Source organism: Felis catus, chromosome A2, assembly GCF_018350175.1.
Source record: "Felis catus isolate Fca126 chromosome A2, F.catus_Fca126_mat1.0, whole genome shotgun sequence".
NCBI classification, from domain to species: domain Eukaryota; kingdom Metazoa; phylum Chordata; class Mammalia; order Carnivora; family Felidae; genus Felis; species Felis catus.
In genome coordinates this window covers 22928901-22947832 of record NC_058369.1, presented here as the reverse complement: position 1 = coordinate 22947832, position 18932 = coordinate 22928901, and the positions used below count along the sequence as shown (strand labels likewise).

General features: G+C 44.4%; 1 protein-coding gene across 3 annotated transcripts in view; it reads right to left on the bottom strand.

Annotated features, from left to right (window-relative positions):
• The window catches only part of CACNA2D3 (calcium voltage-gated channel auxiliary subunit alpha2delta 3), an 897621-nt gene that overhangs the window by 501228 nt on the left and 377461 nt on the right, over positions 1-18932 (bottom strand). For all 3 annotated transcript variants that reach the window (XM_045051588.1, XM_023249840.2, XM_023249841.2), the window contains exons 6-8: positions 9327-9458; positions 1040-1100; positions 797-947 (exon numbers count right to left, since the gene is read on the bottom strand). In XM_045051588.1, the coding sequence (XP_044907523.1) occupies positions 797-947; positions 1040-1100; positions 9327-9458 (344 nt within the window). The remainder of the gene's footprint in view (positions 1-796; positions 948-1039; positions 1101-9326; positions 9459-18932) is intronic.

Sequence of the window (18932 nt, the reverse complement as noted above, 5' to 3'; positions counted from 1 at the left end):
GGCTTGTTGTGGCTATAGTTTTTGGAAAAAGAGTAGGAGGGACATAAGGTGCGTGATGAGACTCACACCAGAGAACTGGGGAGAAGAGGAAAAAGAGCTGGAGATGGAATTCAGAAGCCATTGCCCCTTTCCAGGAAGCATGTTATTACTATCCTGTTTGGGTCCCGGGTCTCCCACCTCCCCATTCTATAACCTTGGGCAAGTCACTGACCTTCGCAACCCCAGCAGCCTCATCGGAGAAAACGCAAAAACCGTGCTAAAATTGCCGTGAGGAACAAAAGACCATGCAAATATGAAGGGTAAGCGAACGGCATTCAGTATGCACTTAATAAACGCACTTTTGTTTATGAAGCTGAGTCAAAGGGTTCTGTGAGCCTTAAACAGCTCTCTACAGCATAGTTGTTTTGTCATCATGATTAGTATTCCTATCATGGTCTTCAGACCAAACCAGCTTAAAGTTAATCTCCACTAGCCGTCTGAGGAATATCTTGCAAGACTTAATTCCCCAAGGTTCTGAAAAGGTTGGCTCCCCAGGAAAACCAAATCTGGTGCTACTCTTCCAGATGGCAGTGCCTGAGTGCGAGGTGAGGAGAGGAAATGTGCTCGACTGCTTTCCCAGACTCTGAAAGCCATTCCAACATTGTGATTCAGGGAGCTCACATGGGGCTAACTGGTCCTCATCTCGGGAAGGACTTCTAATGTTGTGTGTACAAAAGCAATGAGAATGTGAACCGGTTGCTGCTAAAAGATCAAATGAACCCAAAGCGCAGAGAAAGCACAAAACAGCTGCACTCACAGCAATTATGTTGAAAAAGTCATCATCCCCCAGCGTATCCAGAATAGATGAGACGGTTTGCTTTGCAATAGTCAGACGGAGCCCTTTCATGCTGCCACTGACGTCCACTAAAATGACCACGTCTTTCGGAGAAGTCGCTGCTTGGATGTACCTAGGTCAGGGGAAAATTAAGCAAAAAATGAATTATGAACCTCTCCACAAGTTCTCTTTAAAAAGTAACTAAGAGGTTTGACCATTTCCTACCATTTTCGGTTCCTGCAGTCAAAGGCAATGACTCCATTCTCATCTGGTTCCCATTTAATCCCTAGAAGAAAAATAGAGTTATGAGAAACCCAGGAACTCCAAATATTTATTCATAGCATTTCAAGGCTGCTCTGCTTTGCTGATTGAACAGACAGGGTGAAAAATCACATGCAATGACCAGCTCATCACATGCTCCATCACCGGCTCAGGGAAGGTGCTTCAGGGCTAGAACACTATAGCAAACATGGCCTTAGCTCAGTTGCTTTAAGGCCTGCTGGAGAGTGGGGACATCTTCAGTAACGTTTGTCTCTCAGGGAAGGACAGGACTCCAGCCCCTTCCCGTGGCTAATGATGAAATTAGCCAAGGTCATTTCTCACTGTCCAGCAAGTTGTTGAACCTGGCAGCATCACTCATAGACTTCGGGGCAGAGTCAGGCCATGTCTCTGGGTCCAGGTAACGCAATGTGTGTAGCATGGCAGGTAGGAGCTCGATACATTTCCATCTTAGAATTTACACAGGCCTGGGGCGCTTGGGTTGCTCAGTTGGTTAAGCATTCAACTTTGGCTCAGGTCATGATCTCATGGTTTGTGAGTTCAAGCCCCCAGTCGGGCTCTGTGCTGACAGCTCTTCAGATTCTGTGTTTCCCTCTCTCTCTCTACCCCTCCCCTCCCCTGCTCAAGCTCTGTCTCTCAAAAATAATAAATAAACATTAAAAAAAAAAAAAAGAATATACACAGGCCTGTCTTCCCCTCACTCTTGTATTTACCATCAGGAATACTGGCCTGGTTTTCTACAACTGAAATGGGAAAAAAATGGTCCTAATTATGCTGCATTACAAAGTTTGAATTTCAGGCTTTGAAGCCTGGGGAGTTTTCCCCATGTGTAAGATAGGATCCCATATCCTTCATCTTGTGGTTTGCAGACTGGTCGGGACACATCCAAGGTTAACATTCTCTATTTACAACTTGGTTTTTAAGAATAAAATTTCATTTAAAAAGAAAAGTGCTCCCTAAAAATAAGATAGCAAATCATTGTTTTCAACCATTAATGCTGCTCAGGAATGGATTTGAAATACAGACATTAGAGTTACGAAAATAAAAAGAGAAAACTGATTTTCACAGGAGGAAATCCTGACTCAAATGGTAGCAGTGGGAGTCTCCTTTCCAGTTACTGATGGCCAACTTTCTGGACCACACTGAAATAATAATATGTGTCTGAGATAACACTCCCAAATTATTACTCAGAAAACCATGAGATGGTTTGTTACCCAAAAATCATTTTATTCTGTTCTCCTGTACCTACATGTCCCACCTACAAATGGACCTAATGTAAAGAGTTTCCTGTACCAAATCAGAAAACAGAAGTATGAGAAGCCCCTGCCAATTGAAGGTCATTAGGCAATGAAGGTAAAGTAAAACTGACATGATATTGCACACCAAGAGACAGAACACAATTTATTTAAAATATAATGGAAGGGCACCTGGGTGGCTCAGTAAGTTGGGTGTTTGATTCTTGATTTTGGCACAGGTCATGATCTCACGGTTCCTGAGATCAAGCCCCGAATTGGGCTCTGCACTGACAGAGCAGAACCTGCTTGGGGTTCTCTCTCCCTCTCTCTGTGCCTTTCTCCTGCTTGCACATGCTCTCTCTCTCTCTCTCTCTCTCTCTCAAAATAAATAAATAAACGTTTAAAATAAAATAAAATAAAATAAAATAAAATAAAATAAAATAAAATAAAATAAAATAAAATAAAATAAAATAAAATAAAACGGATGCACTGCTTTGTGTAAAGCCAAGTATAGTTAGGATAGAATGGTCTTAACACACACTGAAATTCTACCCATGATGAGGCCAGGTAATGTTCCAATTTAATAATTTCACAAAGAGTTGGTTTTAGCCCAAATAAAGATAATTATTTTATAACGTGTTGACCCATGGTAGACCTTCAGCGGATGTTCATTTCTCAAATTAAATTGTGGTGACTGTTCTTAGACAAGGACTGTGTCTGATCCTGCTTCACTCCTCCCCACTTTGCTGTCCTTCCTCCCCATCTCAGCCCCATCTCTGTGTGCCCCACTGGGACAAGAAAATGTGCAATTCTTTTTACAGTTCCAGCATTTAGGCTAGGACCTGGGGGGAAGGGATTAATGACACTCAGTGCTCTCCTTTTGGACTGAGATCATTCCCCTGCACCTGCACGTGGGCTTGTAACTGCTTCCAATTCCAAGCACTGCCCTACTAGGTGCTTTTTGAAAAAGTTGACATGAAATGAGTCTGTTGGGAAAACCTTATAAAGGATATAATTCCAAGGAAAGTGGAACAGATGGGACAACCCCAGAGCCTTGACTGGGAAGGACAGGCCTGGCCCCTGCCTGCCCTCAGGAAGCCTCATGCTGGGCAGGGAAGCTGGCAAAGGATAAGAAATCCCAGGAACCGAGATGTCACAAAGGAGAAGTGCCTGAGGCTACATTAGTGTACAAAAGGGGATTCCGATCTCTAATGGGAAGAAGGATCTTCTTCAAATTGAGAGCAGAATGATGGTATATTAGTTTTCTAGAGCTGATATAACAAAAGTCCTACAGATTGGGTGGCTCAACAGAAAAGAACTCTCAGTTCTGGAGGATAGAGGTCTAAAATCAAGGTGTCGACAGGGCCTAGGGAAGACCCCTCCCTTGTGTCTTCTCAGTTTCTGCTGGCTCCCAGCAATCTTTGGTGATCCTTGACTTGTTGCTTCATCACCCCAATCTCTGCCCCTGTCTTCCCTCTGTGTCAGTCCTCTCCTCTTATAAAGGTATCAGTCATACTGGATTTAGGGTCTACTCTAATTTAGTGTGATCTCATCCCAACTTACTTATTTACATCTGCAAAGACCTTAATTCCAAGTAAGGTCACATTCTGAGGCTCCAGGAGGACATAAATTTGGAGGGAGATATTATTTAACCCACTACATATGGGTAGGACTCATAAAACAAAAGTGGTGGCCACAGGGTGAACAAGAATATCCCAGGCATAAAGAATGAAATGTGCAAAGGTCCTGAGATTGAAAAGAGCACGTCAAGTTCAAGGAACCGGAGGAATTCTGGTATGGCTGTGCATAGAGAATGTCTCTGACAAAGGAAAGGAGCCTGGGTGGCAGCAGGAACCATGGGACCCAGGCCTTTCCCGGTCAGGATGTGAGGCATACATTGAGTGGGGATTAAGACAGTACCTTGAGACAGTTCTAGGCATAGTGGCCTAAGGTAGAACAATAAAGGTCATAACTTGACTCAAGTCAGGACTGGATGAGCACCGAGGAGACATCTTGCCCAAACCTGGCACTTGGGTCAAAATTTTCAACTCATAGCAGGGACTCCAGTCTCTCAGAGTTCAAAAGATTTTCCTGAGATTGCCAGTTATGACCATAGGACTTATTTCCCAAATGCCACGTCACCATGCTCTTCCTTACACAGGCGTTACATGAAGATGTCCTATGAGAAGTCCTCCGGGATGTCAGCATGAGTTGAATGAATAAAAGTAAAACTATGCCATGGGATGGATACCGTGGGCCTTTAATCTGTTTATAGCATCTTGAATCTCCATAACCGGCTCAGCAGAGGCAGCATTTACCAAACTAATTGGACCACTGAGCCCTTCCTTTCCCAATCTCAAAACAAAATGTGTTTTTGGAGGCAAACACCAGGCAACCCTGTCTCAGCTGGTACTATCTCCCCTAGGATAAATCAACTTTTCAGTATATAATTTTTTGTACACACAGATATTTTGAAACTGTTCAAAGAACTTTAAATCACCGAGAAATAACAGTTGGCTCATCTTAAATCTTTGAGAACCAGGAAATTGATACGTAGCCAAGAAGCACCCCATGAGCTATATAATTTCTGGAATTGCCACTATGCCTTTTGGGATCCCACCCAGGTTGGTTGGGGAATGAACCTCAAGATAAAAGGAATTATGTAGTCATTGGCTCAGGAAGACTTTGAGGAGGGAAGCAATAGAGAAAAGAAAGGGAGCATGGCTTTGTAATGTATTTATGCCAGTTCCCTACTTAGTCACTGTGTCCCACTGACTATAGCCAGTGACCAGCTTCTCAGAGAGGCAGTAACTCTACTGTATCTGAGGAGGCAGGGCTGCTACTAACCGTGTGATGAGACCAATATGTCTGGTAGATTTTGGTCCACTGAGTGATTCATTCATTCAAAAATATGTACTGAACACCTATACAATATGTTATTGTTGATGATGGTACCACAGTGATAGCCAAATGTCTCTGTCCTCCTGGGGCAGATATCTTAGCAAAGGAGATGGGGATTGAAAGCCCGATGGCTCAGGATTACAGGCCAGAATTCATATTTTATAGACTAAGAACTGCCATAAGAACAAAGCATGAAAGAGGTGGTGAAAATATTAACACCATTACCAACTCCCTCCTATCCTGCTGGTGTGGTTTGGTCAGTTAACTCCTTGGTCTGCTTTCTCATTGGTAAAATGCGTTTTATAGTAGCTCCAGCCCATAGAATTATTGAGGATTAAACCAGACAATGCTTGTATAGACGCCTAGGACAGTGCTCAATAAATGATGGTCACTATCACTATGATCAGCATTAATATTAATATTATATTAATATTAACCATACTCCCAAAGACGCCCAAGGATGACAATGAAATAAGCAGAGCTTTGGCCTGAGTAACAAATCCTGCAGAGCTCAAAGACCCGTCATCTATATTTTGTTGCTGTTGTGGCTGTTGCTGTTCAGAAGAGCCTAACCAGAGTTCTCTCTCTGCTCAGTGAGACCTTTTTATAATACAGGAACTAAAAGGTAGGCCGGTACCTTGGAAACTGGGTATCAGACTACAAAAGTCTTTACCCATAGAGTTACACAGCTGAACGTGCCAGCTACTAGCCACATGTGGCTGTTTAATTTTAGATTTAAGTTAATTGAAGTTAAATAAAACTCATATTTTAGTTCCCCTGTCTTCGCTAGGCACATCTCACATGCTCAATAGCCACATGTGGCCGTTGGTTACCATAACAGGTGCTATAGATATAGAACACTTACATCATCCAAAAGACAGCGCATGGAAGTGTTGCCACATGGTTAAAGGCCCTACACTGAACTTGTAAAGGCCTGTGTAAATCTATTCAGAAAGAGACAACATCATCCCAGGTACTTTATTAGGGTGATGTTGACTAAAATCCCCCTTCTGAGAACTCCATGCTCCCACCTACAGAAGTTGAGATTGCCCTCCTTCTTAGTGATCCTCTAGCACCTTCTATTTCCCCCATGTTAGCATTAAACACACTGTACCATCATGACCTGTTCACCTGTCTCCCTCCCTCATGTTCCCTGTTCCTTCCTTTGGGGATCCCCACCAAGTGAGGCCACAGTAATGTAATCCTGATCAATCCCCATGGTTTCAGATGGCTAGCCCTACCACTGTCCAGTCTCCCTCACTTGAGGCTGTGGACATGTGACCCAGACCAGAATAATCTTTGGACTTACATCTAAGCCACTAGGACAGATGCTCTCTCTTCCTCTGGGACCATAGTGAGAAATAATCCTGGAAGCACACAGCCATATTCTCCATCACTAGGAGATCACCTGCCAGTGAAACATGGTCAGAATAGAGGAAGGTGGAGAGGAAAGAGGGAAGGAAAGATTCAAAATCCAAATGACAATGCTGAATACTGGATCCAGCCATGTCTCAAAACAGCACATTCCCTAGAATTCAAGTTACCTGAGCCAATAAATGTATTCCTTGCTGGAGCTAGCTAGAATGCAGTTTCTGTCACTTGCAACCAAAATCCTGAGGAATGCATTTTCCCACAAGAGGGAACTTCATGAGGGCAGAGACCTTTTCTATTAAGTTCACCATTTCAGCCTCTCATAGTGCTTGGAACAAAACAAGAACTCAGCACACACTGAATAAAGAATGAAGAAATATCCCTTCTCTTTAAGAACACACAGACTTACCACTGATTCATACTATTATACCACTCTAAACATGGAACAAAGTTTCCTGAAGATAAAAAATCCTAGCAAAAAAATGTCCATGAGTCATTCTTCTAACAATCATTTTGTGTCCAAGAGACAAGAGGTGTGTTTTCTGTTCAGAACCAAGCACTGAGTGACCACAAGACATTAATAGGGCAGTGAAACACCACAGGACCATGACTCATGTCTTTACCAGCACAGAAGAGATGCAGGAATTTTACAAAGTTAAAATTCTGCCACAAATGTCACAAAAATGTAAGTATTTCTGAGTCGATGGCTCTGACTGATTAAAAACCTTGTACATAAATTCATCTCCCCTGTTAGATACACCCTTCACGAGGATGTCCTTTTGTTATGAACTGGATGTTTGTCCCTGCCACCAAATTCATAGGCTGAAAACTAACATGACCCTGTGTGACAGTATGCAGAGGTGAGGCCTTCCGGAGGTACTTAGGTTTAGATGAGGTCAGAAGGATGGAGCTCCCACAGTGGGATTAGTGCCCTTCTAGGAAGAGTAAGAAATACCTGAGCTTTGGCTCCCTACCATGTGCAGCTACAAGGAGAAGGTAGCCATCTGCAAGCCAGAAAGAGGGCTCTTACCAAGAACTAAGTCTGCCAGCACCTTGATCTTAGACTCCCCAGACTCCAGAACTATGAGAAATGAACACTGCTGCTTAAACCACCCAGTGTGTGGTATTTTGTTATGGCAGCCTGAGATGTCTACTGCACCCCCCCCCCATTTTTTTTTTCAAATTTCCTCACGACCATAGTTTAAGGACTTCCTGCTGGCGGAGACAAAAGATGATCTATGGTTTCTTCTTATCGGCTCCACCCTCATCCAAACACCACGTGGTAAGATGGTAAGAGGTCCATGTAGCTTCGTCTATGGATCAGCCCTCACCCACGCTTTATTTTCAGCAACATCTGCGTTAAATTTGCTCTCTGTTGAGTGTATCAAAACAGATTGCAATTTGGTGACACTGGAACTTTAATAGACCACTGTTTATTATAACATTATCTTTACTAGGATGCTTATTGTTTAAATTTCTGTGAGCTCCAGGAGGAACCACGTGTGCCCCGCTGAACACAACTCTTGGGAAATGTCGAATAATCTGGCAAAGCAGACACTTGGCAGGCAAGTCTCAGGGGACAGATGCTGTGTGCAGGGCAAACGGCTCCTCGAGGCGGAGGCTGGCGGTCTCTGTGCCTCAAAGTGGGAAGACATCAGGTGCCTAGTCTTACTTAATGAAAACATAAAAGTCTCCACTTAATTGCTCCAAGATTATGCCGGGAGTTTTTTCCTTCTTTTAGGTTGAGCTTGTTAATTTCTGCAGCTGTGATGTTGGCACAATTGCAGCCTCGAGTCCTGTTTTCACAACTTGTGAGCAAAATTAAAACTTCCCTTCTTAATTAAAATTCAAACCAAGCCAGAATTAAATTCTTATTGCAAAGTGGAGGTCTGGGGAGGCCTCAGGAACACCTGTTCCAAAGGTATGATGGACAAACTCTGATGAACACACCATCTGAGGGTGCTTTTGGCGGCCCTGAAGATGAGCTGGTGCCATCAGCGGTGCTCGGGCCAGTCCGAGCTCTTCCTCCGAGGCGGTCAGCTCTGGAGTGGGGAAACCTCAGTTCATAGTTTCCATTTCTCTCTCTTTTTTTCTAACTTTTTTTTAGCATTTATTCATTTTTGAGAGACAGGGTGCAAGCAGGGGAGGGGTGGAGAGAGAGGGAGACACAGAATCCGAAGCAGGCTCCAGGCTCTGAGCTGTCCACACAGAGCCCGAAGCGGGGCTCAAACCCGCAAACCGCGAGATCATGACCTAAGCCGAAGTCGGACGCTGAACCGACTGAGCCACCCAGGCACCCCTCACATGTTCCATTTCTTACCCCTTTGGTCAGAATTTAAAATTCAGCCCAATTATGACTTGTTCCTTTCCACGGTAATAACAATGATGATAGTAACTATAGTAGTAGTAATAGTAATAAAGCAAACTCTTGTCCAGAAAGATCAAATATGCTGTGTCTCACACCCCAACTCGTCACTTTTGGTGCAGCTCGATGAACTGCTCTATTGAGAAAGACATGGAAACCACGTGCAGATCTAAATGCCTGTGTGTGTGTACGGACGCCATGCTACCACGCCTATCTGGACCATGACAATAGATATAACAGATTTGAATTTAATCTTTCATTTTCTCCTAATGGGAGGGGGAAAAATTTAACCCTGAACATGAAAGAAAAATATCACAGGGTCATTAATCTCAATCATAATTCTCAAGGCAGGGATACTCACCTGGATACTGCCTAAAAAAGCCCTTTGCACTTCCAAAGTACTGCCATATGAGAGACGGGTCACGATCAAAGTTATCTACGAAAACTTTGTTTAGGGATTCGGACCAATAAACCCCATTGACGATTGCTGGGTCTGAAAAGAAACAGAGAGAAGAGAAAGTTACAAACCAAAGTGAGAGAGAACCCCGGCTGGCGTCCCTTGGAGCCGGTAGATAGCAGCAGCATGAGACTCATCTTACAGGAAGCTGTGAAGAAAGTTATAGCTTCCCAAACATTTAGCTCCTGGGAACTCCATACATCAGGGATTCCTCATCCTGCCCAAGCCCCCAGAGCCACCCAGGAGCCTTTATTGATGACTCCTTACTTGAAAAATATATCCCTTTATTTGTAACTTTCAACCTTGTACAGCACAGAGTTCTTGAGAAAGCAGAGAGAGACCTTCTCAGCATTATTTTCCACCTTTTGCCTCTCCTGGGTCAGAACCCAGCAATAAAAACAGGAAAAATGTGTTTTCTCTCACTGAAATGACCTCAGCCAACACGGTCCTGTTCCAATTCTCTTCACCTCTGACTTAGAAGTTTGCTTTTTTAAAAAATAAATAAATAAATTGCAATTACATAACTACATCTCTCTACCTCTTTTGTTCAGCAAATGGTGAACTCCAGGAGGGCAGGAACCATTTCATGTGGTCTTCTGCTGTGCCCCTTTGACCAGCACATGGCAGAAATTCCAGACATTTATGGACACATGAAGAGATGAATGGATGGGGGTGTCTGGATGGCTCAGTTGGTTAAGCATTGGACTTCGGCTCAGGTCATGATCTCAACGGTTCGTGAGTTCGAACCCCGCGTCAGGCTCTGTGCTGACAGCTCAGGGCCTGAAGCCTGCTTCAGATTCTGTGTCTCCTTCTCTTTCTGCCCCTCCCCTGCTTGTGCTCTGTCCTGTTCTCTCTCTCCAAAATAAATAAACATTAAAAAAAATTCTTTAAAGAGATGAATGGATGGATAGATGAATAAAACAAAGGTTGCTCATCACAACCGTCTACTCTTCTTCCCTTGTGATCCCATGAATAAATCTCTTTTCTTCACCCTTGGCAGCCCAAAGCTAACTCTTTGCCTTCTGTCCACAGATAAAAATTAAGGGCAAAGGCAAAGAAGGACAATAAGTATTTTTTTTTTTTGGCATAGTGGTTGAAGAAAGATGGATCACTAAGGATGCTTGGTGACCATCCACTTTTTCTTAAACTTCTTAAGATCCTGTTTCAAAATGATGCCACATAAAGCATAATTCCGTTAAGAGGGGAGATCACCATCCAGTCCCAGCATGATGAGCGTAAGAATGACAACAGGGTGAGCATGTTAATGATGAGGAAGAGGAGGGGAAGGAGCAGAAATCTTTACTGAGTCTCTCCCGTGGTGCAAGCACGTACTTAGCTCATCTCCCATTGCCTCTACCACAGCCCTCCAAGACAGGCGCCATTAGTAACCTCCATGCTCCACAAGTAGAAACAGAGTACCAAGAAGTTAGGTTCTTTCCTAAAAGCATCCAACTCATCAGTGACAAAGCTTCTGATCTGTGATTTATAAATGGGATAATAATACACATCTTAAAGGGCTATTTGAAAGGCTAAACAAATCTACAGAAGACAACAAACAGCAAAAGGCCTTCAGAAAGTCATCAATGGAGCAATTCCATTCACCTGGATTCCAACACCCTCAACAGAACTTCCTGTGGGACCCCAAGTCACAGAAATCCCACCATGGCATCTTTATTCCAAAGATTCCTGCATTCTACACCAGGGGGATAAAGACAGATTTGGTCACTCTAGTCCTCAAGTTGCGTAGTAAGCCAATTAGCAAAATAATGCTAGAAATGGTCATGTGAATTAGGTACAGTGACAAGGAAACTCACTGTTGGCACAGTGCACCCCATCCCTCCTCCACAGTGGCCTGCCCATTGCCAGACTGCTGCCCCCAAGATGCCCATCTGAAGAGGTCTGAGAAAGAGCCCACAAAATGGCGCCTAACCCAGCAGGCAGACATGGTGTCTTGTATTGTCTTACCTCCAGCCTGTCTTATTCTTTGAGATTGCTTACCCAGATTCCATAGACAAGTGGGATTCTGAATCTCACCTCAACGTAAGTGCTCAAACTCTTATAAACTATAGTAAACCACATCATAGGCTCGGAGAGTGAAAATGACCAATTCAACCTTTTACCACAAAGTAATTTTGAGAAAGACTTTATCCTCACAATCCTGGAAAATGGAACCCTTTTTTGCTCCTGTACAAGCTTGACAATAATTACTGTGACTCACTCCTTGTTACAAAAGCCACTGAAATTAATCCACAAAGATGTAAATACAATAATGACACTGAAAACTCCATGGTTCTTGCCTCCCCCATCAATGGCCTCAATTATGTTGCCATCATATAAAAACTTTCCACAATTAGAAGCAAAAATTCCATTTCCCTCACTCACTGTCTCAACATGTTAAGCAGTCAAACAGTTTCCAGTTAGAGATTCTTTTTTCTTGACTGTGGTTTCTTTGGGGGTAGTAAAAGGCCACTCATACCCCAAGGTGGTCCTAGAAACTTAGGGTTGCCCCTTGGGGACCTGTGAGCACCTTCAGAAATGCAAAAAGAATTGTGATGGTCAGAGGTTATTTCAACAATCATTTTGACACTAAATGTCGCTCTGAAATTATGCCTCTTTAAGAAAAGGGGGCTTTGATTTTCCCAGGGCACGGTGAACAAGGGCAGGAGAATCACTAAAGAATATGGTCTAGTTAAAATGAGGGCTGTGTTACACACACCTATTTGATCAAATATTTGAGATAACATGTCCTCTGGCTTGTAAAACAATCACAGTATATTGATTTCACAATCTTGCTTAGCAAGCAATTTTAATAGAAGGGAAAATCTCGAACTGCTGTCCATTATTCATCATCTAAGAGATGAAAAGAAACAGGAAAATGCTAACGTTATAAAATGGGGCCTGCATCTAAATATCTGGGTTAAAACAGACACTAAAACTTAAGTTAAAAATGGTTTTCCCAACATCACTGGCAGAGAGCAGAAATGAAAGAGCCCAAAGGGTCAGTGCCACCCATCACATCCTGCTTACCCAGGTCCTCAGATCCTTCCACTGTCTACTGAGGAGGAGGTGAACATGACACTGTGGGCCACATCCCAGCCAGATGTTCCCTCTATGGGTGCTGAGCAGGTGTGCTTTTTTAAGGTCACTTGCAAAAATAACAGCATTTTCCTAAGCAGTAGGTTTCCCTTCTACTTGTGTGTGCTTTGTTTCTAACTTTGTTGAAAAGCCCTCCCCCTCTGCCTCATTTAGCATTCTTCAGGAGTCTCAGACTAATCTGAGCGTGGGTTTCACTTCCACCCCTAGTCTTCTTAGGAGGTTAATGTATTGTATTAGTTTCCTGTGGCTGCTATAACAAATTACCACAAACCGAGTGACTTAAAACAGAAGAAAAGTATTCAGGAGGCCAGAAGTCCAAAATCAAAGAATTGGCAGATTGGGTTCCTACCAGGGGCTCTCAGGGAGACTCTGTTCCACACTGCTCTCCTGGCCTCTGGTGGTCACCAGCAACCCTTAGTGCTTCCTGCTTTATAGACACAATCGCTCCAATGTCTTCCTCCATCTACCCGCGGCCTTCCCTTTGTGTACCTCTGTGTCATCTCTTTCTTTAAGGAAACCAGTCACTGGATTTAGGGTCCACCCTAAACTCCAGATGAGCTCATCTCAAATCTTTCACTTAGTTACATTTGCAAAGACCCTGTTTTCATATAAAGTCACATTTGCAGGATGTACTAGAGGTCAGGACTGGGGCATATCTTCCGGAGGCCACCACTCAACCCCCTGCATGTATTCAGACTCCCTTAATTATGCTACACAATATACCCATATTTCATGGTTTGTATATGTTCTTTTTAAAATCTGAGTTTCATATGGGTAGGCCTTTTTCCTAGTGAAGGATCCTTTTAATGGAAACAGTTCAGATTTTCACGTCTGCATTATAATTTTACGAGCTTACCATTCTTCTCAATCTCTGTTGATAGGTCCTACCTACGAGGCTCTCACTCGGACTAAACTCATTTCCCTTAATGCCTCATGTATGTGTCAATGCCCAGTTTTCTGCTCAATACAGTGAGCTCCATGTCACATGGTCATTTTCTCCAATGTCCCTGTCCATTCAGTGTCAACTTATTATTCACAGTGGTCAACGTGAAGTCCAGCAATAGCAGTTCTGCTTCCTGCTTCCTCTACCTTCTGAGAGATTAAATCACCTCCAATGCCAGTCAGAAATTTATCAGATGTTCAGCTTTTTAGTAGAACAGACTACAAGCAGATGTTTGGAGAGTAAGAGTCCCACACCACCTTTGTGATCTATTTGTAATTTGTACCTGAAAAGCAGCTCACACGTCCCTGCTCTGTCTTTATAATGTACCATATAACCCATAAAGAATTTGTAGTTTCCTTCTTTTATTTCCACCCAAATAACTGCTCTCACCTGTGCTTCCCTATCCCTCAACAAGTTTGCACTTCGCTACATGGGGGTTTTCTGATGTTACGGATGGCCAATGTTCTCTCTGCATGCTCCCCTACACACTCACACACTTTTCCATTTCTGTTCTGTATCTTTGAGTGGGTAGCCCCTCTTGTCATCCTCAGTCAATCAGCCCTTTGGGTTCAAGCAAATTAATGCACATAAAGCACTCAGCACAGCAACTGGCACACACAAAATGGTCCATACACATTGGCCATTATTTATGCCAGGTGTGAGGAAATAAATAAGGTCCCAAGAAGATCACCCCACTTCTTCTATCCCTGTTCTCTGCAGCAAGAGTCCCTGCACAGCATCTTAATACTACAGCATGTCAGTGTGAAATGTAGGCTTTGGAGTTGGGAGTCTTCGATATGAGACCTCACTTGGCCCTTGTCAGTTAGTGGCCTTGGGCTTGTGACTTAGCTTCCCTGAGCCCCATTGTCTTCTTTGACCAGAGTGGTTTTCACTCAAAGGTTTCTGAGAAAAGGCACGTAGGGTGCTCAGCAGAGGGAGGGCTCTGTTACCATCAGGGGGTACATCACTAGTCACAGCTCTGGGGTGGGTCCCCTGCTCCCCATCCCGGGCAGTTCCGCTCTCCCATAGCTATCCAAATGAAACTTCACCTAAGTCTCTTCCTCCCTTCCTCCAATTATCAGGGCAAGGTACTCTTGACAACTCTTACATTCATTTGTTCATCCAATGAATATTCACTGAGTACCAACTACATTGGGCATTCAGCAGTGACCCAGGCAGACCATGAAGTGGACATTTCGGTCTGAGGAGGGGTGACAATGGGCACATAAAAGAAGGTTTCAAACAGAAGTGGGTGTGACAAAGAAAATAAAAAGGGATGGTAGGCTTGAGAGTTACCAGGTGTGGAAAGGGGAAAGGGGAGTTACTCTAGCTGGGTGGTCCAAGATGACCTCTTTGAGGAGAGAGCTGAATGCTGAGAAGGTGTCAGTTTAAAAACACCTTGGCCAGCAAAAGCTTTGAGGCAGAGCGAGTAGCAAGGGCAAAGGCCCTGAGCCAGGAAGAAACCTGTGTCCTGGGAAACAGCAAAACAACGAGTGTCGTTGAGGCCCCGTAAGCAAAGGGGAAGAGGTTTGAAATTGGGCTGGCAAGATGGGCAGGCCACGGTGAAGGTCTTAGCAGATGGACAAAGTTTCCTGCCAAGCATACATTTTCTCACAGACATAATCTGTGCTCCACCAGTGCCAAGGCTCACTACGCTTTTATTCATGGTTCCAAAATCAAATTTCTTGTCTTATGAAATCTATAGCCGGCATAGCCTACTTCCTTCAAGCAATCAGGATCTTTACGGATGCCTTAGCACTTGGGTTTCCTCTCCAGACCTCAAAGTCACCTGATACGCTCACCATCTTTTTTCTCAATATCATTTATTCTCCAGTGAATTAGCAGCATCACTGTGTTAATTTAAACTTGACATTTTCTACCACAAAATATGGGTCCATTTCTAGCGAATCTGAGTGTCCATGAAGAATTACAGGCTAATCTAGAATTACAAACCACTGTTAACCCAAAAACCATTGAAGGGAACGGTCTGAATTCACGTTCAACTGGGTTTCTGAAGCGTGGCCCTTGTAAAGAAGGTTATTTCCTGCCTGAACAAGCTAGAGGAAGGGTCTTAGGTTTGCCTAAAGGTCTTTGAAGAGGTGTGACTCCTGGATGTGAAATCACAGCAGGCACAGGGGACTGAGTCCACACAAGAGCTCTTCTACAGTGTCGCACATTGAACCACACGCAGAGGGAGAATGGCTGGAGAGTCTTTGTGTCTCCCATTTCAGCAAGTAAACGCTATCTCTAATTCATTCTAAATAGGTCATAGATTAAATAATGAGTAGTGTTGATGCTAATTATCAAGCACTTATATATATTGGAAAATAGCCACTAATGTGTGTTGAATTATAAAATAGACTTATTTGCCAAACATTTCCCCTTCCTCTAAACTTAGTGACGCGCTACATATTAAATGCAGGTTGCTTTCCACAAAGCTGGAGTCAATTTCTGGCAGTCCTGAAACCAAAGGGATGAGGAGGATTCATGGTCCAATGCTGAACCACTCTGCATGGATCTGGAACGCAAAATGAACGGGAAACACACTTACCAGTTTGGCAAATCCCAGAAGGTGCTGGACACCGTCTCAGACTACTGCCTCAGCACGATAGATGTCAGGATTAATTGCCCAGTGAGATTTCACATCAATGACTCCACTTGTTTGTGTGATTTTTTGTTTGTTTGTTTTGCCTTAAATATATCAACTTTAAATGGCCCTCCTCCCTTAACATATTTTAAATTTTGTGGAGAAATTCCCATTTCTCCCTCCTCATCATTCTTATTACCCTGGAATAAATCATTTTCAAGTCTTTGTTGGAGATATTAAGAAGAAGAGAATGATATGACAGAAATCAAAGTATAACGATGATGATGACAGCAGCAGAGGCTGCCATTTCTGGAACACTTGCCAACGGGCCACGTCCTATGCAAGATGGCTACCAACTCCTCTTCCTACCCCATTTTCCACATGAGGAAATTGACCCTTGGAGCACTGAAGTTCATTTCCCCAGGACATCATCACCTTACCCACGGGAGAGATTAGATACGTTCCTCATCTAAACTATTAGATGAAAGATGACTTGCGTGGAGGCCTTGAACTCTATTTACTGCCTACAAGACAGTAAGTAGAGGGAGGGAAAAAGGGAAGGCACAGGACGTGTAGTCTAGACACCAGGTAACAGGTGGCTCACAGCAGGCTGCCTGTCCCCAGCTGTCAGCAAATGAATGGAGTGGGTGGTCCCTGGAGAAAGGGGCTGGGATCAGGATGTCTTCGGGCAGGGCTGGACACGGCATCTTTGTACCTAATAATGCTCAGGATGTGTGCATGAGCTCAGGAGGGCACGGTGAACGAAGAGAGGGTAGTGCTGGGAACCAATTCAGAGCTCTCTGCGAGAGTCCCCTTATGCATCCACCTTGGGTTCTCTGCTGCCGAGCCAGAGCCACCAGGGAAGGTCTTCTGTCACCACCTGCATTTGGATTTGGGGTCTGCTTACAGAGGGGACATTTACAAGGCATAAAATCTTGAATAACACACTCTAGAGTGAAGATAAGCACATCTCAAGAGGCTTCTGATTCTAAAATGGCATTTATGATAAATTGTAATTAAGCCAGTATTCACTAGCTAATTTAAAACACCTCTGTCTTCAGAGATCATTTTCTTACTAACCAAGTCTCCCTTCAGGTCTGTAATGAAAAGCTGAAGAACCAGAGCCTCATTCCTTCTCGGGGATTTACTCTGGTTGGAAAGGGAACAAACCTCATCTTGCACAGGTTCGGAGATGGGGTGAGCACGGAGGCACCATTTTCCTACCACAGTACCAGAACAACAGCCTTGCAAATCCCTCCTAGCGGTTCCCTGGAGCTCAGCATCCTGCTTGAAAATCTGTGCTACGTAACACAGCTAGACCACTCAGCTTGCTCCAGAAGCATCAGTCGTTCCTGCTAACCCATCACACGGAGATTGTACCCCACTGGGTGGTGCCCCAAGATGCTCTGGTCTGGCCCAGGATCGCTTTTCAAATCCACTTCCCTTCCAGCTTCCAGCATCCACCCACATCTGCCCCTGGCCAAGCTCACTAAGGCTTCTCCGTTCTTGTAGTTTAATTATTCCATTTACAGCAACTAGTTCTACTACCACTGGACAACCTGGTTAAAAGGTGTACATCATGTACTTATTATAGTATGGATTGTTTATTCATTCATTCAGAAAACATTTGCTGAATGCCAGGAACCATGCTAGGATTTGGGGATAAAATAGTGGGCAAAACCAGACATGGCCTTTAACCCAACGAAGCGTACAGACCAGTAGGGGAGGCAGACAACCCAGTAATTACCTAATTGTGTATAAATTTACAGTCATGATTAGTATAAGAAGGGCAAAACACAATGTTAGGAAACATGCTCTTAGGGGAGGTCCTGCTAGCCCAGATTTGATGGAGCTGGAATCTTCAGAATGAATAGTCATTCAGAGGGGAGGGGCAAGGCACTGCTGGCGTTGCCAACTCTAAGTTTAAATACCCACAGTGCAGAGGACAGAAAGGAGGCTGGGGTAGGTGGGAGGAGTCAGGGCCAGGGGACCAGGCAGGGCCTTGAAGACCCTGGTCTGCAGTCTGCTGTCCATCTCAAGAGCCATGGAGGCCCTGGAGGGCCCAAAGACAGGGCAGTAACACCCCTGCCATTTGGAGAGGCAGGTGGTCGAGGGTGGAGGGAGTGTGTATAGAGGCTCCTGCTGTCGTTCAAGGGGGACATAACGGTGCCTGCACTAGAATGACAGAGTGTGAGAAAGTCAGTGGTATGTAGAAAGAAGGAGCTCAGCAAACATGTGAGGGTCCAGGTTTTGCACTCTGAAAGCCAAGGTAGAAGCCCTCTTCATCACAGTCCCAGTATCTAAACGGGGAGTCCCCAGCAGCAGGGAGCCTGGACAACACCCTCCTGAGCACCGCACCGAGGGGGAGTTAGCCCAAGGGGAGCTGGCATGCTCCTCACATCGCACACAAATGGGAAAATCTATTGACGGCAACCGGGAAAACTATGTCCCCAGACAGCTAGACTGTCCCAGATTTGCTACCACCGACTGCTCTGTTGTCACAGTCCTCGGAATGTACGTCCCTGCCTGCCATTCTTGCAGCACGCCTCTCACTGACAGACGTTATTCATAAGCAGCATGAAAGAATGGGAACCAATAAGAGTGGGAAATCCTCGACCACCCACATCCGGGTATTGCAAACCTTCAGTGAGGCTCTCCTTCTGGGTGCAGCTATGCATCCACACAGCCCCAGCTGCCCTCACCCTCTTTCTCCATCATGCTCATGGCTCCTGGGAAGGCCCGTACTGTTTCTGAAAGATGAGGCAACTGAGTCCGGTGAGGGGAGGCCACGCAGCCAGGGAGGAACTAGGCTGTCCCTTCCCCTAAAGTGTTCCTTGGCAGTGGGATTTATGACGCTCAGCCCTGGGCCTCTGCCCCAAAATCA